The following is an 18,926-nucleotide window of genomic DNA, read 5'->3' as shown; positions in this document are numbered from 1 at the left end:
ACTTGATGGGCACATTGTAGGATGATCCAAACTGTTCATTTGATGGGCCACAACGTAAATAGGTTGTGGCCCAAAAATCATTTCCATAGGATAATCCCAACCCTCTGATCTATAGAGGAATTGCATATTATGGTACCTTCTATAGATCGGAGGGTTGCAATCAACCTATGGAAATGATTTTTGGGCCGCAATCTATTTACGTTGTGGCCCAACAAATGGACGGTTTGGATATCTATGGCGTGGCCTGTAAAGTACTTTTAAATTGTATCCTATCAAATTGACGGTTTGGATCATCCTATGGCGTAGCCCATACATTACTTTATGAAAAATAATGGACTATACGAGCGCACACCATATAAAATCTCATCACTCATCAAAGAGATGTTGCCTTTATTTGGGGGAGGGAGATTTTCAAAGGATTTAATGTTGCCTTACAGTGATGGTTCGATGGAGAGATTTTAGGGATTTCTAAGGGATTAATGAGGGACAATGCCCAATGGATTATGGGTAAAAGAAAACATAAAAAGCTATTTCAAGGACAAAACTGTTCTAATGAAAATTATGAAAATTTGGGGGAATCTTGTAGATATGTTTCCATCCAAGGGGTTTTTAGTAGTTTTCCCAAAAAAAAAAAAACACTTAAAAAATACAAGAAAAAAATGCCATTAATGAGGGTGGGGCGGGGCCAACTTCATCCCCTTCTCCTCCCCTTCCTCGCTCAAATCGGGGCATCCCCTCCCCAAGCAGGGCGGGGCGGATCCCCGCTTTCCCAGGTGAAATTGCCAGCCCTAATCGGGATGGAGGACGAGGACTTGGAAATACTTGGTGATGACTATGTTAAGGGAAGTGGAGGCAGTGACGATGAAGATGATTTGGTTGACGAAGTAGCCTCAGTTGTTTGTGAGGGTGCGTGTTTATTTCTAATGACGGTAATGGACAAAGAAGGGTTTTTCATAGAAAGGGGTCCTTACCAGAACCACTATCTCACTGATCGCAGTTTCGTGAAGTATGTAGTAGACAGCGATGAGCACTGTCATAATCTCCTTAGAATGAACTTCGAATGCTTTAGACGATTCGTGAATATCTTTAAGGACAGCGGCACCCTAAAGGACACTGTCCACTGCAATGTTGACGAACATGTTGCGATTTTCCTGCACACAGTTGCACACAACCTGAGGAACAGTTGCATGAAAGTGTATTGTCAAAGGTCTGGAGAAACCATAAGTCGTTACTTCAATAAGGTTCTCCGTGCCATTCTGTCTATGGTAGACCAATTTATAATACCACCTTCTTCGGAGACACCTATGCAGATTGCGAAAAATCCAAGATGATACCCTTATTTTAAGGTAACCTCCTTCCGTTAAAATTATCTGTAATTTCTACTGTAAAACATAACACAACACCGTCACTTGCAATTATTTAGGACTGCATCGGCGCGATAGATAGGACACACATCCCTGCAAAAGTACCGGTCGAAATGAATAAGCGATTTATTGGTCGTAAGGGCCACCGAACGCAGAATGTACTCACTGTGTGCGACTTCGATCTGAAATTCACATTTGTTGTCGTGGGATGGGAAGGGTCCGCATCGGGCTCTAGGATATTAGGGGACGCCATCGCTGACGATTTCGAAATTACCTGCCTCCCGGGGAAGTTCTACCTTGCATACATAGGCTTTCCGTTACTAAGCTCTTGCCGCGTTACAAGGTACCATCTAAGTGAACAGAGAGGACGTGCACCCCGGACAAAGAAAGAGCTTTTCAATTACAGGCATTCATCTGCCCGAAATGTTATTGAGCGAGCTTTTGGTGGTCTTAAGAAGCATTTTCCCATACTAACTTGCGAACAAATGTACGCCTATGAAAGGCAAGTTGACATTGTTATGGCATGTTGCTCTGTGCACAACTTCCTACGAGGCGTGATGCCGAATGATGCGTATATTGCTGAGGTTGATAGGGAACTAGCTGAAGTAGAAGCTAGACGTACACGCCACAGCCGCCGACAAGCTCAACAGGAAGATGATTCAGAGGCAGAAGAAACTGAAAGTGCACAACGATTGGGCCGAACAGCCGATGCTAGGGAAGGAAATCGGATTCAGGAGCAGATTTGTAGTGACATGTGGAATGATTACCGCGCGGCCCACTAATGTTGAAATGTTTCTTATGTTTTCAAATTTGGATTATGTAGTTATTTAGAAACTCTTAAGTCAAGTAATTTTATGGTCCTCTAAACTCTAAACTGATGTGGTTGTCTAAGTTTTATCTTATTGCTTATGGTGCTGTAATGGGATTTCATGCATGTTTGTTTTTATTGTTTCAATACAAGGTTTTATGTGTTTGTTTGAGGTAATATGAATGTTGTTATTGATTATAATATCATATTGGTACATGAGGCAGCTAATGGAAACATCCGCTGATGATGGGAAGGGAAAATATGCGGTTGATGACGGAAGGGAAAAATGCATCTTGGACATCTGAGATGGACTTGGTGTTATTACAGGCCCTAAGGCATGAGGCTATAGAGGGGGGCAAAATTTCCAACAGCTTCAAGACGAGTGCGTATAAGTATGCAGTATCTGAAATTAATCAGGCATGCGGTACCGATTTGACATGTGAACAAGTGAAAAATCATGTTAAGACCATGAAAGCCAACTACAGAAGTGTGGCTGAGATGCTGGCCACTAGTGGCTTTGGATGGGATGAAGAGAAAAAGAAAATCGTAGTTACAAGGGACGTTGCCATGGAGTACTTGAAGGTATTAATTAGAAGCATATGCATGGTTTTCTAAGTTATATGACGCAAACCAAAATCAGTCAACAAATCTTCCTTTCTTTTGTTCCTAGTCTTACCCTAACAGGAAGAAGTACTTCACTCAGCGTCATGATTTTTATGAGGAGATGGTTGAAATATTTGGAGATGAATATTGTGGGACATGATCCCGCGAGAGGGGCGTGGGGCGCGAGCCGCCGCGCGCTCTCCTTTGGTCTCTCGTTCCCACGCGATTGGCGTGTGCATTTTAATATTGATTTGAATTCGTCTTTCCTGTGGACTTGGGATCACTAAGGCACTCCGAATTCCACACGAAAGAGACTGACAGAGTCGCCACCTAGATGTGGGATCTAGGACCCGTAATTAACCAGAAATCTAGACTCGCTACCTGGTTACGAGAATGGAAGGTATGGGGAGTTATCCACCACATGCACCATTCCTGCCCGATAATCGGTCTTCGATTCCAAAAGCTAACTCTTTTAAATTTATTTTAAATGGCTCATTCAACTCTCTGTTAATGTGCTAACTACGGGACATGCATCCTATGATCTAATTTCAATGTGAATCCTAAATGTGTATCTTGATTTCTTTATTTGTCTGGATTCAATCTAAGTGACAGTTCTCCTAAAATTCTAATTTCATGGAAAATCCTAAGTGATTTGATTAAGCATTTACAAGAAAATTAATATACAAAACACCACAATTTGTTGTGGTGCCGACTCGCGGGTGGTATGCCATCAGACATCCAAGCTGCCTACGTACCCAAGCCTCACTGGGATCAGAGTCGACGTAGTTCGGTACACCTAAGCTAAGCTACATATGCCTAACTCAACTAGGACACCGACTTAGACGGATTTGACTGTTTCAACAGTTTTAAGAGGAATTATTTAATTCAAGTTGAGGATTTTATTATCTTAGGATTTCATCTAAGATGCTATATGATTCTTATCTGAATGCAAGTTGTCCCTTAGACTAATGCAGGTTTTGCCTACATCCTAGTTTACTAGGCTTGTCCTAGGGAAAGATCGGGTGACTAGTGTAACTAGACCTATGGTACGGTTGCTATTCATAGCAAGCGTCCGTGATGAGGCTGGACTCCTAACTCTAGGACTCCCTAAAACCTAGGACACGGCACGACACCAGTGTTCCTAAATTGGGCTCTAATGGTTCTTAGATTGGAAACCATAATCCAATGGTTCCGAAAGACACAAGATAAATCGATTTAAGTTCTCGAGGTTAATGAGTTTCAGATTTCGAAGATTTTCAGTTTCTAGACATTTAAGGATTACCAATGGTTCTAGGGTTCACCAATTTCGGCCTTGAATGGCATCCAAAGGAGGGAATCGTGCGCTCTTTCCTTGTGCAATTTAATACTTAGGTTATAGCATCTTATTGCCTGGCAGAATCTCAGGATTTCCGTGGACACTAACCTCGGAGCCAACAACATGCTCTAACTTAAATATTCAAATTGTCAAAGATCAAGTTGCAATTGGGATACGATTATGGATGCACGGGCCATTTTTCCAGGAAAATCTAAAGATCCTAAAATTTCTGTTTCAATGGATTAAGGAGTGAACATGTGACAGAATTTTAAAGTTCTTTAGGAATTTTTATATGATTTTCAATTAATTTCGAATTTTCCATGGATTTTATCAATTTTAAGCATATGAGCGGTTTTACAAGTGAAATTGTTGCAAATAAATTCGAAATGATTTGAAATTTCTACAGCAGCAAGATGAAAATGTATGTAGCTTACAGGATGAGTTTTGCATATTTTTACATTAAATTCACATTTAATCTTGATTAAACCATTAAATGTCCAGATTGCACAATTAACACATAAACTAGTAGAAATATAACTCTAAATTCTATGACATTTCTACAGAAATACTATATGAATCAAAATAGCATGCAGTGAGATTTTCATGAATTTTAGAAATTATTTACTACCAATTTCGGATTTTACAATTTCCAGACCAGATTATAAATTAACACTACATCCCATATTAAAACAGATCCAAATCACACGACAATTTTACAGTAACAAGTAATATGGAAGATAAGACTACTGTAAAAATTTTATGAATTTTAATGATGATCTGATGTTAGTAAAAATTCTCCTAAAATCTGATAGGTTTCAAAGAAAATATTAAATAATATACCAAATAAACTCCAACAATCTTTAAAAATTCATGGTAAAATGAATCAGTAACATATTATTTTCCCACGAAATGTCATTAATTTTAGAATCTGTTTGGTATATAATTTAATTTTTCTTCGTCAAAAGATGTTTTTTGAAGAGTTTTCCATTTTTAAAACACAATTTGCGGAAAAAATCAGAAAAATTCGGAAAAATACAGAAATATTTTGAGAACAATGCACCTACCTGTGGTGAAGATCTCCGCCCAATCCAAAAAATATAAAAAATCCTGCCGCCGCCGATCCGCTCCGCCGTCTTTCGCTTTCTCTGGAGTGTTTAGAGGGAGTGAAGAGATAATGGAAGAAGAATATTAGGGAGAGGGATGGAAGAATATATTGAGGAAAGGGATTGGAGGGAGTGATTAGAAGAGATAATGGAAGAGAAAGAGATAATGGAAGATAAATTTCTTTTTTTTTTCCTCTCTTATGGATGGGAAGGGAGATATATATAGGGAGAGAAAGAGAGAGAGAGAGATATGTTGGTGGAGAGCTCATCATGTTGTCCCTCTTAGTGGAGAATCCATCATTATTGCTCTTAGTGGAGGGCCCATCATGTTTCTTAGTGGAGAGTCCATCATTATTGCTCTTAGTGGAGGGCCCATCATGTTTCTTAGTGGAGAGTCCATCATTATTGCTCTTAGTGGAGGGCCCATCATGTTTCTTAGTGGAGAGTCCATCATTATTGCTCTTAGTGGAGGGCCCATCATGTTTCTTAGTGGAGAGTCCATCATTATTGCTCTTAGTGGAGGGCCCATCATGTTGTCTTAGTGGAGAGCTACCATCATTGCTCTTCATAAGAGGCCTCCCAAGAGGCCCCACTGAGGCCCCACAACGCGGGCCCCACAATGTGGGCCCTCGGTTGATTCGATTTTAAACAAATGTTCAATGCGGGCCCACCAAACGAGTCCAAATTTAATCAAAATGCATCATGCGGCCCCACCAAATGGGTCCAACTTTCTCGATCCAAATTTAATCGAAGCACCCAATGCGGGCCCACCAAACGGGTCCCAATTCTCTCTGGTTTAGATTTTTCTGAATAATCCTTCTCAACATTTAGCGGGAAAATACGAAACACGACGGAAACGACCAAAAATATTTAGAAATGTAACAAACGGATGCGGGAAAGAAAGACATTGGAAAACCGACGGAAAACAAACCCTAATTTCTTTATCGATTAAGGTAGAGCAAAATGGGGTGTCTACAGATGCCCCTCTTTGGTAGAGATGACGTAGTCATCGAATACCAAAGTCAAAATGACAGAGCCATTTTGCGTAGCTTTAATCGACAAAAGACTCTACACAAACGGAACTTAGACGCAAACATTTACTACCTAATGCAAGGCCCTAAATGAAATCCTAGAATTAGAACATAATAAGAAATCCTGATGCGGTGCCGTTCACAAACGGGCAACGAGAGAATGAGATACCACTTTCGAATGGATTCCGAACAGAAAGAACAAAGATCGTTCTCAAGCGGTTTTTTTTTTTTTTTTTTTTTTTTTTTTTTTTTTTTTAAAGAAAATGAGACATCTTTCACAAGCGGGCTCAAAGAGGATAAGAGACCATTTACAAATGGATTCAGAAAATGAGGTACCGTTCACAAACGGGCTCAGGGAGAAGACGAGACCATTCACAAATGGACTCGAAAATGAAGTACCGTTTACAAACGGGCTTAAAGAGAACACATGACCATTCACAAATGGACTCGAGAAACGAGGCACCGTTCACAAACGGGCTCAAGGAGAACATGAGACCATTCACAAATGGACTCAGAAAATGAGGTACCATTCACAAACGGGCTCAAGGAGAATAAAAGACCATTCACAAATGGGCTCAGAAAATGAGGTACCGTTCACCAACGGGCTCAAGGAGAAGACGAGACCATTCACAAATGGATTCGAGAAACGAGGCACCGTTCACAAACGGGCTCAAGGAAAACATGAGACCATTCACAAATAGACTCAGAAAATGAGGTACCGTTCACAAACGGGCTCAAGGAGAATAAAAAGACCATTCACAAATGGGCTCAGAAAATGAGGTACCGTTCACCAACGGGCTCAAGGAGAAGACAAGACCATTCACAAATGGATTCGAGAAACGAGGCACCGTTCACAAACGGGCTCAAGGAAAACATGAGACCATTCACAAATAGACTCAGAAAATGAGGTACCGTTCACAAACGGGCTTAAGGAGAAGACGAGACCATTCACAAATGGACTCGAGAAACGAGGCACCGTTCACAAACGGGCTCTAGGAGAACATGAGACCATTCATAAATGGACTCGAGAAATGATGCACCGTTCACAAATGGGCTCAAAGAAACAAGATAGCTTCAACCACGAAGAATTTAGAGATTTTTCATAAACTTGAATTTGACGTAGGATTGGATTTGATGAATTTTTGATTTTTCAGAAATAAGGAAGCGTCCACAAACGGGCTCAAGGAGGACATGAGACCATTCACAAATAGACTCAGAAAATGAAGTACCGTTCACAAACGGGCTTAAGGAGAAGACGGGACCATTTACAAATGGACTCGAGAAATGAGGCACCGTTCACAAACGGGCTCAAAGAAACAAGATAGCTTTGATTGATGAACTCAACAACGAAGAATTTAGAGTTTTTTCATGAACTTGAATTTGACATAGGATTGGATTTGATGAATTTTTGATTTTTCAGAAATAAGGCACCGTCCACAAACGGGCTCAAGGAGGACATGAGACCGTAAATGGACTCAGAAAAATGAGACACCGTTCACAAACGGGTTCAAGGAGAAGACGAGACCATTTACAAATGGACTCGAGAAACGAGGCACCGTTCACAAACGGGCTCTAGGAGAACATGAGACCATTCATAAATGGACTCGAGAAATGAGGCACCGTTCACAAATGGGCTCAAAGAAACAAGATAGCTTCAACCACGAAGAATTTAGAGATTTTTCATAAACTTGAATTTGACGTAGGATTGGATTTGATGAATTTTTGATTTTTTTGAACTTAATGAAATCGAGGATGTTATAGATCGTGCCTGACAAAGATATCGGAAACTAGGACTTTGACGAATGATGAAACGGCAAACCGAAGAACCATTACTAACAAGAATGGATTAGAAACACTTTTATGAAACTTCAACAAGATTTTTCTCAAAGAGACTGCTGGTCTTGTCTTTGGGGATTTGGATGACTGAAACCTTGAACAAGACACTTGAAATTGGTAATCTAGAACAACGGCTCTCTTGGATATAATCATGGAAAAGTGGGACTTGCCTCTTGATAGGTGTTTAGATAAACATTTCTTGACCAGGAAAGTATTTAACTAACTGGAAGGAAATTCTGAATTTTAACGGTTCATCTTTCTGAGAAATTGGCTCGACCATCATTGCATCTGAGGCTCTTCCAAGCTTAAGATGCCTTCCTGGGGTATGATCTTTTTACGGAAGCTGGGCTTTCTGATGTTTCTACTTCTGAATTCTTCTGGGTTGATCATCTTTGAAATATAGCTGTTTGACTAGATTCTCGAACTTTTTCAGGTACAATCGCAGGGAGCTGACGAGGCCGGGCCTCCTTCACCGAGACAGTTGCATCATTTGGACATATGGATGACGATTGACTCTTTTTAAATAGAAAACTTAGATAAAAGGCACTACTCAAAGGATTGAGGAGCTCTAAAGGAGTGAACATAGAATAACAACGATTGATTAACTACACTGACAGACACAGTAATGCTTCTGACTTAGTTAACGTTTTATTTGGTAAGTCTATCCTTTCAAGGAATTTTTTTTTTTTTTTTTCTTTTTTCTTTTTTTTTTGAAATCGTAACACTGGACTTCTTCCTTGAAACAGTAATGCCTCAAGAATTTAATTATGACCCCTAAGATTGCTTAGCTTCAATGCCCCCAGTTTTGAAGATATCACTTGCATTTGCTTGAACTTCAGTTGATCTTCAGTCTTGATACCGGCTGTAGCCTTCTTATATCGATTCTCTTACCGTGACCAAGTCACCTCTTCAGGGTTTTTGACTTGGCGGACCGCGCTAGCCTTAACTTTTGCCTGAACCACCTTTCTAGGTTTTCGATCCAGCAGGCTATCCCCTTAGCTTTTGCCTAAGTCGCCCTTTCGGGTTTTCAACTTAGCAGGGGAATGATCTTAAATTTTGCCTAAACCGCCCTTTCAGGTTTTCAGTCTAGCAGATCTTCAAACTCCATTTTTTTTTTTTATTCATCATCATTTTTTTTTTCTTTTTGTGTTTCGGGACCTAGATCATTAGTTCTGAACACCGGAAGGACTTTATAGGTAGGATAGGGTTTTTCAAAGAATGGCTTAAGGCTCGACAAAGATTTCGACCGAACCTATGAATAAGTTGCCTACATATCCCAAGGTAGGAATCAGGTCGTGTATAGTTCAGGGCGAATGCCCCTAGTTTGAAGATAAATTGTTCGAAAGTTTATTGATTTTTCTTTTTTTTTCTTCTTTCTGGAATAATTGACTTCTCTTCTTTAGGAACTTGTCCCCTTTTTTTTTTTCTGAAAGGATTGAATTTCTTTTTTTTTTTTGGATTGATTGAATTGCTTTTCTTTTTTGAATTGACCGAACTCAGTTTAACCGAGCTGCCTACGTACCCCAGTGTAGGGATCAGGTCTCGCGTAGTTCGGGGCGAATGCCCCTAGTTTGATGGGTTTTCAAGAAAATTTCATTCAGGCTCAAAGGGTTTGCAAACAGGTATTTGTTTTGACATTGGGTTCTGATTTTGGGATTTATTCGGCCAAAGGAGGCCTTCCGATGTTCAAATTGGGAATCGATCTAGGTTGAGGAGTTTTCTTTTTTATTATTTCTTTTCTTCTTTTTTTCTTCTCTTTTTTTTTCGGAGTTTGACGGCATTTCCAGGTAAGAGATAATGGATCTTCTTCTTTCAAGATTCTAATACATGCTTTCGACTTTCATAGAGCGAAACTTGTTCTTTGACATCCTCCATCAATGGATTTGTAACTCTTGATATCTGGTGACCACTTTTCAATACTTGCTCTTGAACTTCTTATCTTGAATTTGTTAGCTTCATGTTATGAATTTGAGAACCAAGGTCATTGATTGGAAATATGAAAGTTGTTTCCACTCTATGCTCCTTGCATAGCATATGATATTTACTTCATTCTTTCTTGAACCTTCTATCTGGGTCTTTCTCTTGGTATTAATGGTAACGCTTACCGGACCATCTTTTTATCCTCAAAACGGGTTTACCAATTCTTCACACTCTTCAGAGGGTAATGTATTTTCAATCGGCATTTACTGGATCAAGGTTTCAGTGCCAGTGTTTACCACTTCAATTTCATCTTTGAAAGGCTGATATTGGCGCTCCTCCTCTTGTTCAAGTAATCGTTGTGACTCAAGTGGAGTTTCGTCAATTTTGTCCTCATTTGAGGAGGGAGTCTTATTTTAAGATCAGAAGCACACTTAAGAAATAGACACAAGTGAACTATTGGAACTGAAATTTTATTTAAAGAAAAAAATACTACATCTGACAACCTATCCTGAACATGTTCAGGATTCACAACCCTAAAATAGAAAAATCAAAAGATAACTTGCCTGGACTAGGCATTGCCCTTGAATTGTAAGACCGGACTCAACAATTGTACTGACCATGGTGACTGACTCAACATAAAATAGTAAATGACTAAAACTTTAACTGCTGCAACTGTTTAGCTTCGGAGGCTCGGCGAAAGCTGGCTCACAAGTAGTTGGGACAATAGAATGAATCCTAAAGGACCAAGACATGACAATGATGACAGATTCGCATAGGGGAATGCCCTTTGTTCAAGGATTATGAGAGTAAACTCTGAAGGATTTAGCAGAAATATTCTTGAAAAATGTTGCCTTTAGAGGAAGAGGAGACCAAGGGTACAAGTATGATTAGATCATCAAGATTGCACGATCAAATGATTGAGACACAATTCCCGCCAATGAAGACACAATCGAATCCCACAAGAGACGAATGATAGACACATGATCAAAAGATGAGATTGCATAGGACTTATTTTCAACGGATAGATCATGAATGACTAATCCTATGAGATCTTTGGAAATGATGGGATTTATATCCTAACCCCAAAGGAAAATTTTTTACTCTTCACACATTTTATCAGTGTTACCTGAAGGCATCAACCCTAATCCTAATCTAGCGGAGTGGAGATAGGATCTCAACTCATGACTTTGTTTGTGTATCTAAGGACCGATCGTAGCCATTGGAAGATGGACTACGGCCTAATCTAGACACAAATGGGTAGGATATCCTAAACTAGGCTCACACATGTGGTGCACATGTGTTCGTATACTGCATGCATGTGTGGGTTGATCTAGGGGTAAGGCCAAGAGTCCCCTTAGCGCGAATCCATGTTCGATATACTGTACCAGTGTCCGGTGTATCAGTACGTGAACAAGAGATCCGTTTACGTACCATAAAGGTACTAGGCTAAGGGTGGAATGCTTCTCTAGCACAGAGGCACCAGGTGATGAAATCCCAGTCAACCATGCTAGATAACACTCCGGGTTCCTAAAATAGGACGTGTGTGCATGTGAGATGCAAGTGATGTAAGTGTGTGCAATAAGTTCGCGCAATCTATGATGCCTTCAGGTTTTGTTAAATTAAGTTCGAGTAAAATGTGATGAGAAAATAAAACGAGACAAACTAATCTAACAAGTATAGAGTTTTTGTGAGCCAGTTAAATTAAATTCAAATGAATTATCTTTTGAAATTTTAATGAAGTTAGGTGGTCCCCAGCAGAGTCGCCAGACTGTGGGACATGATCCCGCGAGAGGGGCGTGGGGCGCGAGCCGCCGCGCGCTCTCCTTTGGTCTCTCGTTCCCACGCGATTGGCGTGTGCATTTTAATATTGATTTGAATTCGTCTTTCCTGTGGACTTGGGATCACTAAGGCACTCCGAATTCCACACGAAAGAGACTGACAGAGTCGCCACCTAGATGTGGGATCTAGGACCCGTAATTAACCAGAAATCTAGACTCGCTACCTGGTTACGAGAATGGAAGGTATGGGGAGTTATCCACCACATGCACCATTCCTGCCCGATAATCGGTCTTCGATTCCAAAAGCTAACTCTTTTAAATTTATTTTAAATGGCTCATTCAACTCTCTGTTAATGTGCTAACTACGGGACATGCATCCTATGATCTAATTTCAATGTGAATCCTAAATGTGTATCTTGATTTCTTTATTTGTCTGGATTCAATCTAAGTGACAGTTCTCCTAAAATTCTAATTTCATGGAAAATCCTAAGTGATTTGATTAAGCATTTACAAGAAAATTAATATACAAAACACCACAATTTGTTGTGGTGCCGACTCGCGGGTGGTATGCCATCAGACATCCAAGCTGCCTACGTACCCAAGCCTCACTGGGATCAGAGTCGACGTAGTTCGGTACACCTAAGCTAAGCTACATATGCCTAACTCAACTAGGACACCGACTTAGACGGATTTGACTGTTTCAACAGTTTTAAGAGGAATTATTTAATTCAAGTTGAGGATTTTATTATCTTAGGATTTCATCTAAGATGCTATATGATTCTTATCTGAATGCAAGTTGTCCCTTAGACTAATGCAGGTTTTGCCTACATCCTAGTTTACTAGGCTTGTCCTAGGGAAAGATCGGGTGACTAGTGTAACTAGACCTATGGTACGGTTGCTATTCATAGCAAGCGTCCGTGATGAGGCTGGACTCCTAACTCTAGGACTCCCTAAAACCTAGGACACGGCACGACACCAGTGTTCCTAAATTGGGCTCTAATGGTTCTTAGATTGGAAACCATAATCCAATGGTTCCGAAAGACACAAGATAAATCGATTTAAGTTCTCGAGGTTAATGAGTTTCAGATTTCGAAGATTTTCAGTTTCTAGACATTTAAGGATTACCAATGGTTCTAGGGTTCACCAATTTCGGCCTTGAATGGCATCCAAAGGAGGGAATCGTGCGCTCTTTCCTTGTGCAATTTAATACTTAGGTTATAGCATCTTATTGCCTGGCAGAATCTCAGGATTTCCGTGGACACTAACCTCGGAGCCAACAACATGCTATAACTTAAATATTCAAATTGTCAAAGATCAAGTTGCAATTGGGATACGATTATGGATGCACGGGCCATTTTTCCAGGAAAATCTAAAGATCCTAAAATTTCTGTTTCAATGGATTAAGGAGTGAACATGTGACAGAATTTTAAAGTTCTTTAGGAATTTTTATATGATTTTCAATTAATTTCGAATTTTCCATGGATTTTATCAATTTTAAGCATATGAGCGGTTTTACAAGTGAAATTGTTGCAAATAAATTCGAAATGATTTGAAATTTCTACAGCAGCAAGATGAAAATGTATGTAGCTTACAGGATGAGTTTTGCATATTTTTACATTAAATTCACATTTAATCTTGATTAAACCATTAAATGTCCAGATTGCACAATTAACACATAAACTAGTAGAAATATAACTCTAAATTCTATGACATTTCTACAGAAATACTATATGAATCAAAATAGCATGCAGTGAGATTTTCATGAATTTTAGAAATTATTTACTACCAATTTCGGATTTTACAATTTCCAGACCAGATTATAAATTAACACTACATCCCATATTAAAACAGATCCAAATCACACGACAATTTTACAGTAACAAGTAATATGGAAGATAAGACTACTGTAAAAATTTTATGAATTTTAATGATGATCTGATGTTAGTAAAAATTCTCCTAAAATCTGATAGGTTTCAAAGAAAATATTAAATAATATACCAAATAAACTCCAACAATCTTTAAAAATTCATGGTAAAATGAATCAGTAACATATTATTTTCCCACGAAATGTCATTAATTTTAGAATCTGTTTGGTATATAATTTAATTTTTCTTCGTCAAAAGATGTTTTTTGAAGAGTTTTCCATTTTTAAAACACAATTTGCGGAAAAAATCAGAAAAATTCGGAAAAATACAGAAATATTTTGAGAACAATGCACCTACCTGTGGTGAAGATCTCCGCCCAATCCAAAAAATATAAAAAATCCTGCCGCCGCCGATCCGCTCCGCCGTCTTTCGCTTTCTCTGGAGTGTTTAGAGGGAGTGAAGAGATAATGGAAGAAGAATATTAGGGAGAGGGATGGAAGAATATATTGAGGAAAGGGATTGGAGGGAGTGATTAGAAGAGATAATGGAAGAGAAAGAGATAATGGAAGATAAATTTCTTTTTTTTTTCCTCTCTTATGGATGGGAAGGGAGATATATATAGGGAGAGAAAGAGAGAGAGAGAGATATGTTGGTGGAGAGCTCATCATGTTGTCCCTCTTAGTGGAGAATCCATCATTATTGCTCTTAGTGGAGGGCCCATCATGTTTCTTAGTGGAGAGTCCATCATTATTGCTCTTAGTGGAGGGCCCATCATGTTTCTTAGTGGAGAGTCCATCATTATTGCTCTTAGTGGAGGGCCCATCATGTTTCTTAGTGGAGAGTCCATCATTATTGCTCTTAGTGGAGGGCCCATCATGTTTCTTAGTGGAGAGTCCATCATTATTGCTCTTAGTGGAGGGCCCATCATGTTGTCTTAGTGGAGAGCTACCATCATTGCTCTTCATAAGAGGCCTCCCAAGAGGCCCCACTGAGGCCCCACAACGCGGGCCCCACAATGTGGGCCCTCGGTTGATTCGATTTTAAACAAATGTTCAATGCGGGCCCACCAAACGAGTCCAAATTTAATCAAAATGCATCATGCGGCCCCACCAAATGGGTCCAACTTTCTCGATCCAAATTTAATCGAAGCACCCAATGCGGGCCCACCAAACGGGTCCCAATTCTCTCTGGTTTAGATTTTTCTGAATAATCCTTCTCAACATTTAGCGGGAAAATACGAAACACGACGGAAACGACCAAAAATATTTAGAAATGTAACAAACGGATGCGGGAAAGAAAGACATTGGAAAACCGACGGAAAACAAACCCTAATTTCTTTATCGATTAAGGTAGAGCAAAATGGGGTGTCTACAAATATGCACATGGAACCTACAAAAAAACCAACAGGAATGTTGCAGGGGCTTGTGACGGGGAGGCCTACGTCGTCAACGTGGCCAATGACGAAAATGAATACCCACAACACACTGCGTCTCAATATGTTGTTATGGGTACTGGGTCTCAGTACGAGTACATGCCTAGTGATATTCCGACAGAAGAATTGCCTCAGGTACCTTCCCCTCGTACGAGTTCGCCACCAGAGGTCGATCAGCGGTCGCAGCGCACTCCGGCACCTACTCCAATGGAAACAAGTGACACTGCAGGTGGAAGTCGATCTGATGGTTCTTCTAGGATGAAGAAGAGAGGTGTGTCTGACATGAAGGAGTGTGTACTAGATTTCACTCAAAGTGTGAAGGACATGGCTACCGCCCTTCATGCTAGGAATGAGAGGGATGATATCCAATGCCAGAAGCTAATGGAAGCATTACAGGAGATAGAGGGCCTTGACCGTGGTGACATATGTGACATTTATGACTACTTGGTTGCAAATGGGAAAGAAGGTCGTGGGTTTCTGAACTGCCCGAAGGACATGCGTGTGTTGTTTGTGAACAAGTTCCTTCATCGTCGCTCTATTGTCCGCCATTCCTCCGACTATGGCCTCTGATGCTGCTATTATCAGTAGTTGTTTTTTTATCGTGCTTTGTTTGTTGGGATATGTTGTGTTCCTCGTAGTCGTTGGTACTATGCCATCGAACTTGTTTCTGCATTATGTGGATTTGCTTGTTATTTGTTGTACGTCCCATTCCATGTTGTGTTTGGAACTCTGTTTATTTGTCGTTGCACTCGTTGGTACTATGCCATGTAACTTGTTTCTGTATTATGTGGATTTGCTTCGTATTTGCTGTACGCCCCATTCCATGTCGTGTTTGGGGGTCCTTTTATTTATTACGTAGATTTGCTTCTTCTATTTGTTACTTGGATTTGCTTCTATTTATTCACTTAGTCATTAAATCTTGCATGACTTTTTGATACCTTATTTTCTATATTGTTGTAGTATTAGAACAACATGTGGAATTTAGATATGAACAGGACTTTGCTAGCCGGCATGATGATTCAGATTACAGAAGGGAATAGAGGGATGGATGGATTCAACGACGTGGTGTTTATTTGTCCATCTCAACAATGCCCATAATTTGCACCTTACAATATCCCAAATCAAGAAGAGGTTGAGAACCTTGAAGAAAAACTACAAACAAGTGAAGACTTTATTGGAACAAGGAGGATTTTATTGGGATTCAACGACTAAGATGATTTCCATCTCCAATGAATTCGGCACGGTACATGTTACGGTACGTATGTTAATGTAAGTTTTTTATATTTTGGTCTCCTATAAATGAAAAATCCTACATCTCTTATTCTATTTTCCCATGCAGTATAACCAAGCAGATTTGACCATGTTGGCACAACGACATGATTTGTATGAGGAATCCCATGTAGTCTTCGGGGATGATTACGCAACTGGAAGTGGGTCCGTTCAGTAGGATCGGTTAGCAAACGTAATGGTCGCAACTAGTAGCATGTGTAATCTAGTAGTGTTTTCTTTGATATGGGTAAATTGTACTAATGGCTTCTTTTTCGAACTAGTAGAATATTATGTAACTGAGGAAAAACAAATGTACTGCAGTAGTCTTGATGTTTATTTAGACTTTATGGCTCCAGTGTTGCTTTCCGTACTGGCTCTTATTGCTCTTATTCTGTTCATGGATCTTATTATATGTATGGTTCTTAGCCATGTAAACGTAATGGATGGTATTTTGTTTATGTGGATTTTATGGTTGCAGTAGTGTTGCTTTTCATACTAAGGGTGTTGGGCCTTTCTGAGTTATGGAGTTATTTTTTATTGTATTTATGCAGGTTCATGGCGAAAACCAAGTTCTATGTGGTTTTTAAGAGAATGCAGGTAGGAGTATATGACTGTAGGCAACACTGTCATGTTCAAGTTAATGGGTTTAGTGGAGCGTGATTCTGTTCCTACGGGAGTAAGGAGGAGGCAGAAGCTGACCTTAATGCTTTTTTCCATGGAATTAGTAGCCCTGGCAAAGATATGAAAGAAGAGACCAACAGTCCTGCAGATTCCCAAGCCTTAACAAGTTCTGCTGTGACGGGTTCCTCTTCCACTTAGGTCTGACTCTGTTGATTGTTAGTTTGCTCTTGCGCCAGCTGGGTGTAGTATGTCTATTTGTCTGATCTTAGATATTGTATTGGCTTGGCTTATGTACATTTAAACTTTATGATCCTAGTCACGGATCTTATTTTGCATCGTGGGTTTTAGATATACTAGTTGTTATTTTATTTTATTTTTATCTTGGAATGGTAAATACTCTTGGGTTTGTATGGAAATCCTTTATAGTTGAATTTGTGTGCTTTTCTTTGTTTCATCTGTGACTATATAATCTAAGTGGAGATCGTAGTCTTGAATGTCATTGGCAGAAATCTGGGGCATGTAATTTGAAGCAAAAATGTCGAAATTTGGGGATATGGGATATAGGTTCAGATGTATTGAGGAGGCCAAATGCAGTTCGAACCAATTCCAATTGGATGGGCGTGGTCGACTATTAATGACGTAATAAGGGTGCTCGAATATTAACGACGTAATTATGCGTGATTTCCCATTGGATGGGCATGGTCCAATGGTCAGTTACTTTCGTGTATTTAGAACCGTCCAATTTCGTCAAGTTATTATTTAAGACGTTTATTTTGAAAAGGGAGTTGTAAAATTTTGACCTATTCTTCCTACAAACTTCTTGCACCCAACTGCCTTCTTTTTACTTTTTCACCTTCTCTCCTCACCATATTCCTGCAACCAAATGACAAGAAGCTGTCATTTCCAACCAAACTCCGAGCCTTTGACAGGACAACCAAACAACACAAATTAATATTTCAACTGAAATTCTCTTTGACTCCCATTCCACCCAAATTCTCTCCGACTTCTTGCTTGCTACCACCCCCACCGAACATCCAACATCCAACATCCAAACGGAGCCTTTTAGACACGAAGATAGCTTCAAACATCACAACCAAGAAAAACAGGGAGAGAAAACGAAGAGATGTGATATATGTTTGAATGTCTATGAGGAACATCCAGATTTACACGAATGTCCCAAGAAAGCAAACGTCCTCACAATGAAGAACGGTGATGGTCATGCGGGTCATAGTCGTAAATGGACCCGACCAAATCTTCCTTTAATGTGTGGTGATTGATATTTTGATGGGAGGATTACATTTTGATGGGAGGGACTTGGGTCTCATTTTGCATTGCAGCCCTCCATTCGGATCCAGTAGGCTCAATCAGATTTTGTGAAAATAGGAAGGTTATTTTTGTGCATTGCAGCCCTCCATTCGGATCCAGTAGGCTCAATCAGATTTTGTGACGAACATCCTAAATAACTTTGGACTTTAGGATATGGATCCAATGGACCCAGTTCGGATCCAGTTGAAGTGCCCATCGGACTACACAATATTCGTTGATGGTCCGCATTTCTGGTAGATACACCAAGTTATGGTGCACATTTTATGCTTATTTAAGATACGTATGAAAATCTTTTTAAAGGGTAAGTTGCCAAAAGAGAGGTGACTTTTTTTTCTTTATTTTGCTATAGGCGTTTTTAAAAAATTATCAACTTTACATTTTTCTTTAACTCTTTGAATCTCTCTTTCTAATGGCATTTTTTAATTACTGTACCAAAATTCCTAACCACTTGTTCTTTAAATTACTCTCACCTCTATATAAGCCATTTTATGAGTTATGACGATATGTTTTGTTTTTGTATCAATACTTTGAGCTATCTCTAGAAAAATCTTGGAGGTTACTATCTATCTTTCCTTGGGGAATCAATGCATTTCTTTCCTTCACTTCTTTTGATAATAGAGTCAAAATTGCAAAACGAATTTACGATAAAAAGGAA

At 39.6% G+C, this 18,926-nt stretch overlaps 1 protein-coding gene across 1 annotated transcript; it reads left to right on the top strand.

The window, feature by feature from the left end:
* The first annotated feature begins 2,442 nt into the window (after positions 1 to 2,442).
* Positions 2,443 to 15,625, top strand: LOC143881243 (uncharacterized). The gene is made up of 2 exons (XM_077384232.1): positions 2,443 to 2,744; positions 15,031 to 15,625. Exons 1-2 carry the CDS (start codon positions 2,443 to 2,445, stop codon positions 15,623 to 15,625), a joined length of 897 nt encoding a protein of 298 aa, XP_077240347.1.
* Positions 15,626 to 18,926: the final 3,301 nt, after the last annotated feature.

Source organism: Tasmannia lanceolata, unplaced genomic scaffold (assembly GCF_043159265.1).
Source record: "Tasmannia lanceolata isolate RefF3 unplaced genomic scaffold, GAP_Taslan_0.1 ptg000007l, whole genome shotgun sequence".
Taxonomy (NCBI): domain Eukaryota; kingdom Viridiplantae; phylum Streptophyta; class Magnoliopsida; order Canellales; family Winteraceae; genus Tasmannia; species Tasmannia lanceolata.
The sequence above is the reverse complement of the archived record's forward strand: the minus strand, read 5'-3'. Positions and strand labels throughout refer to the sequence as shown.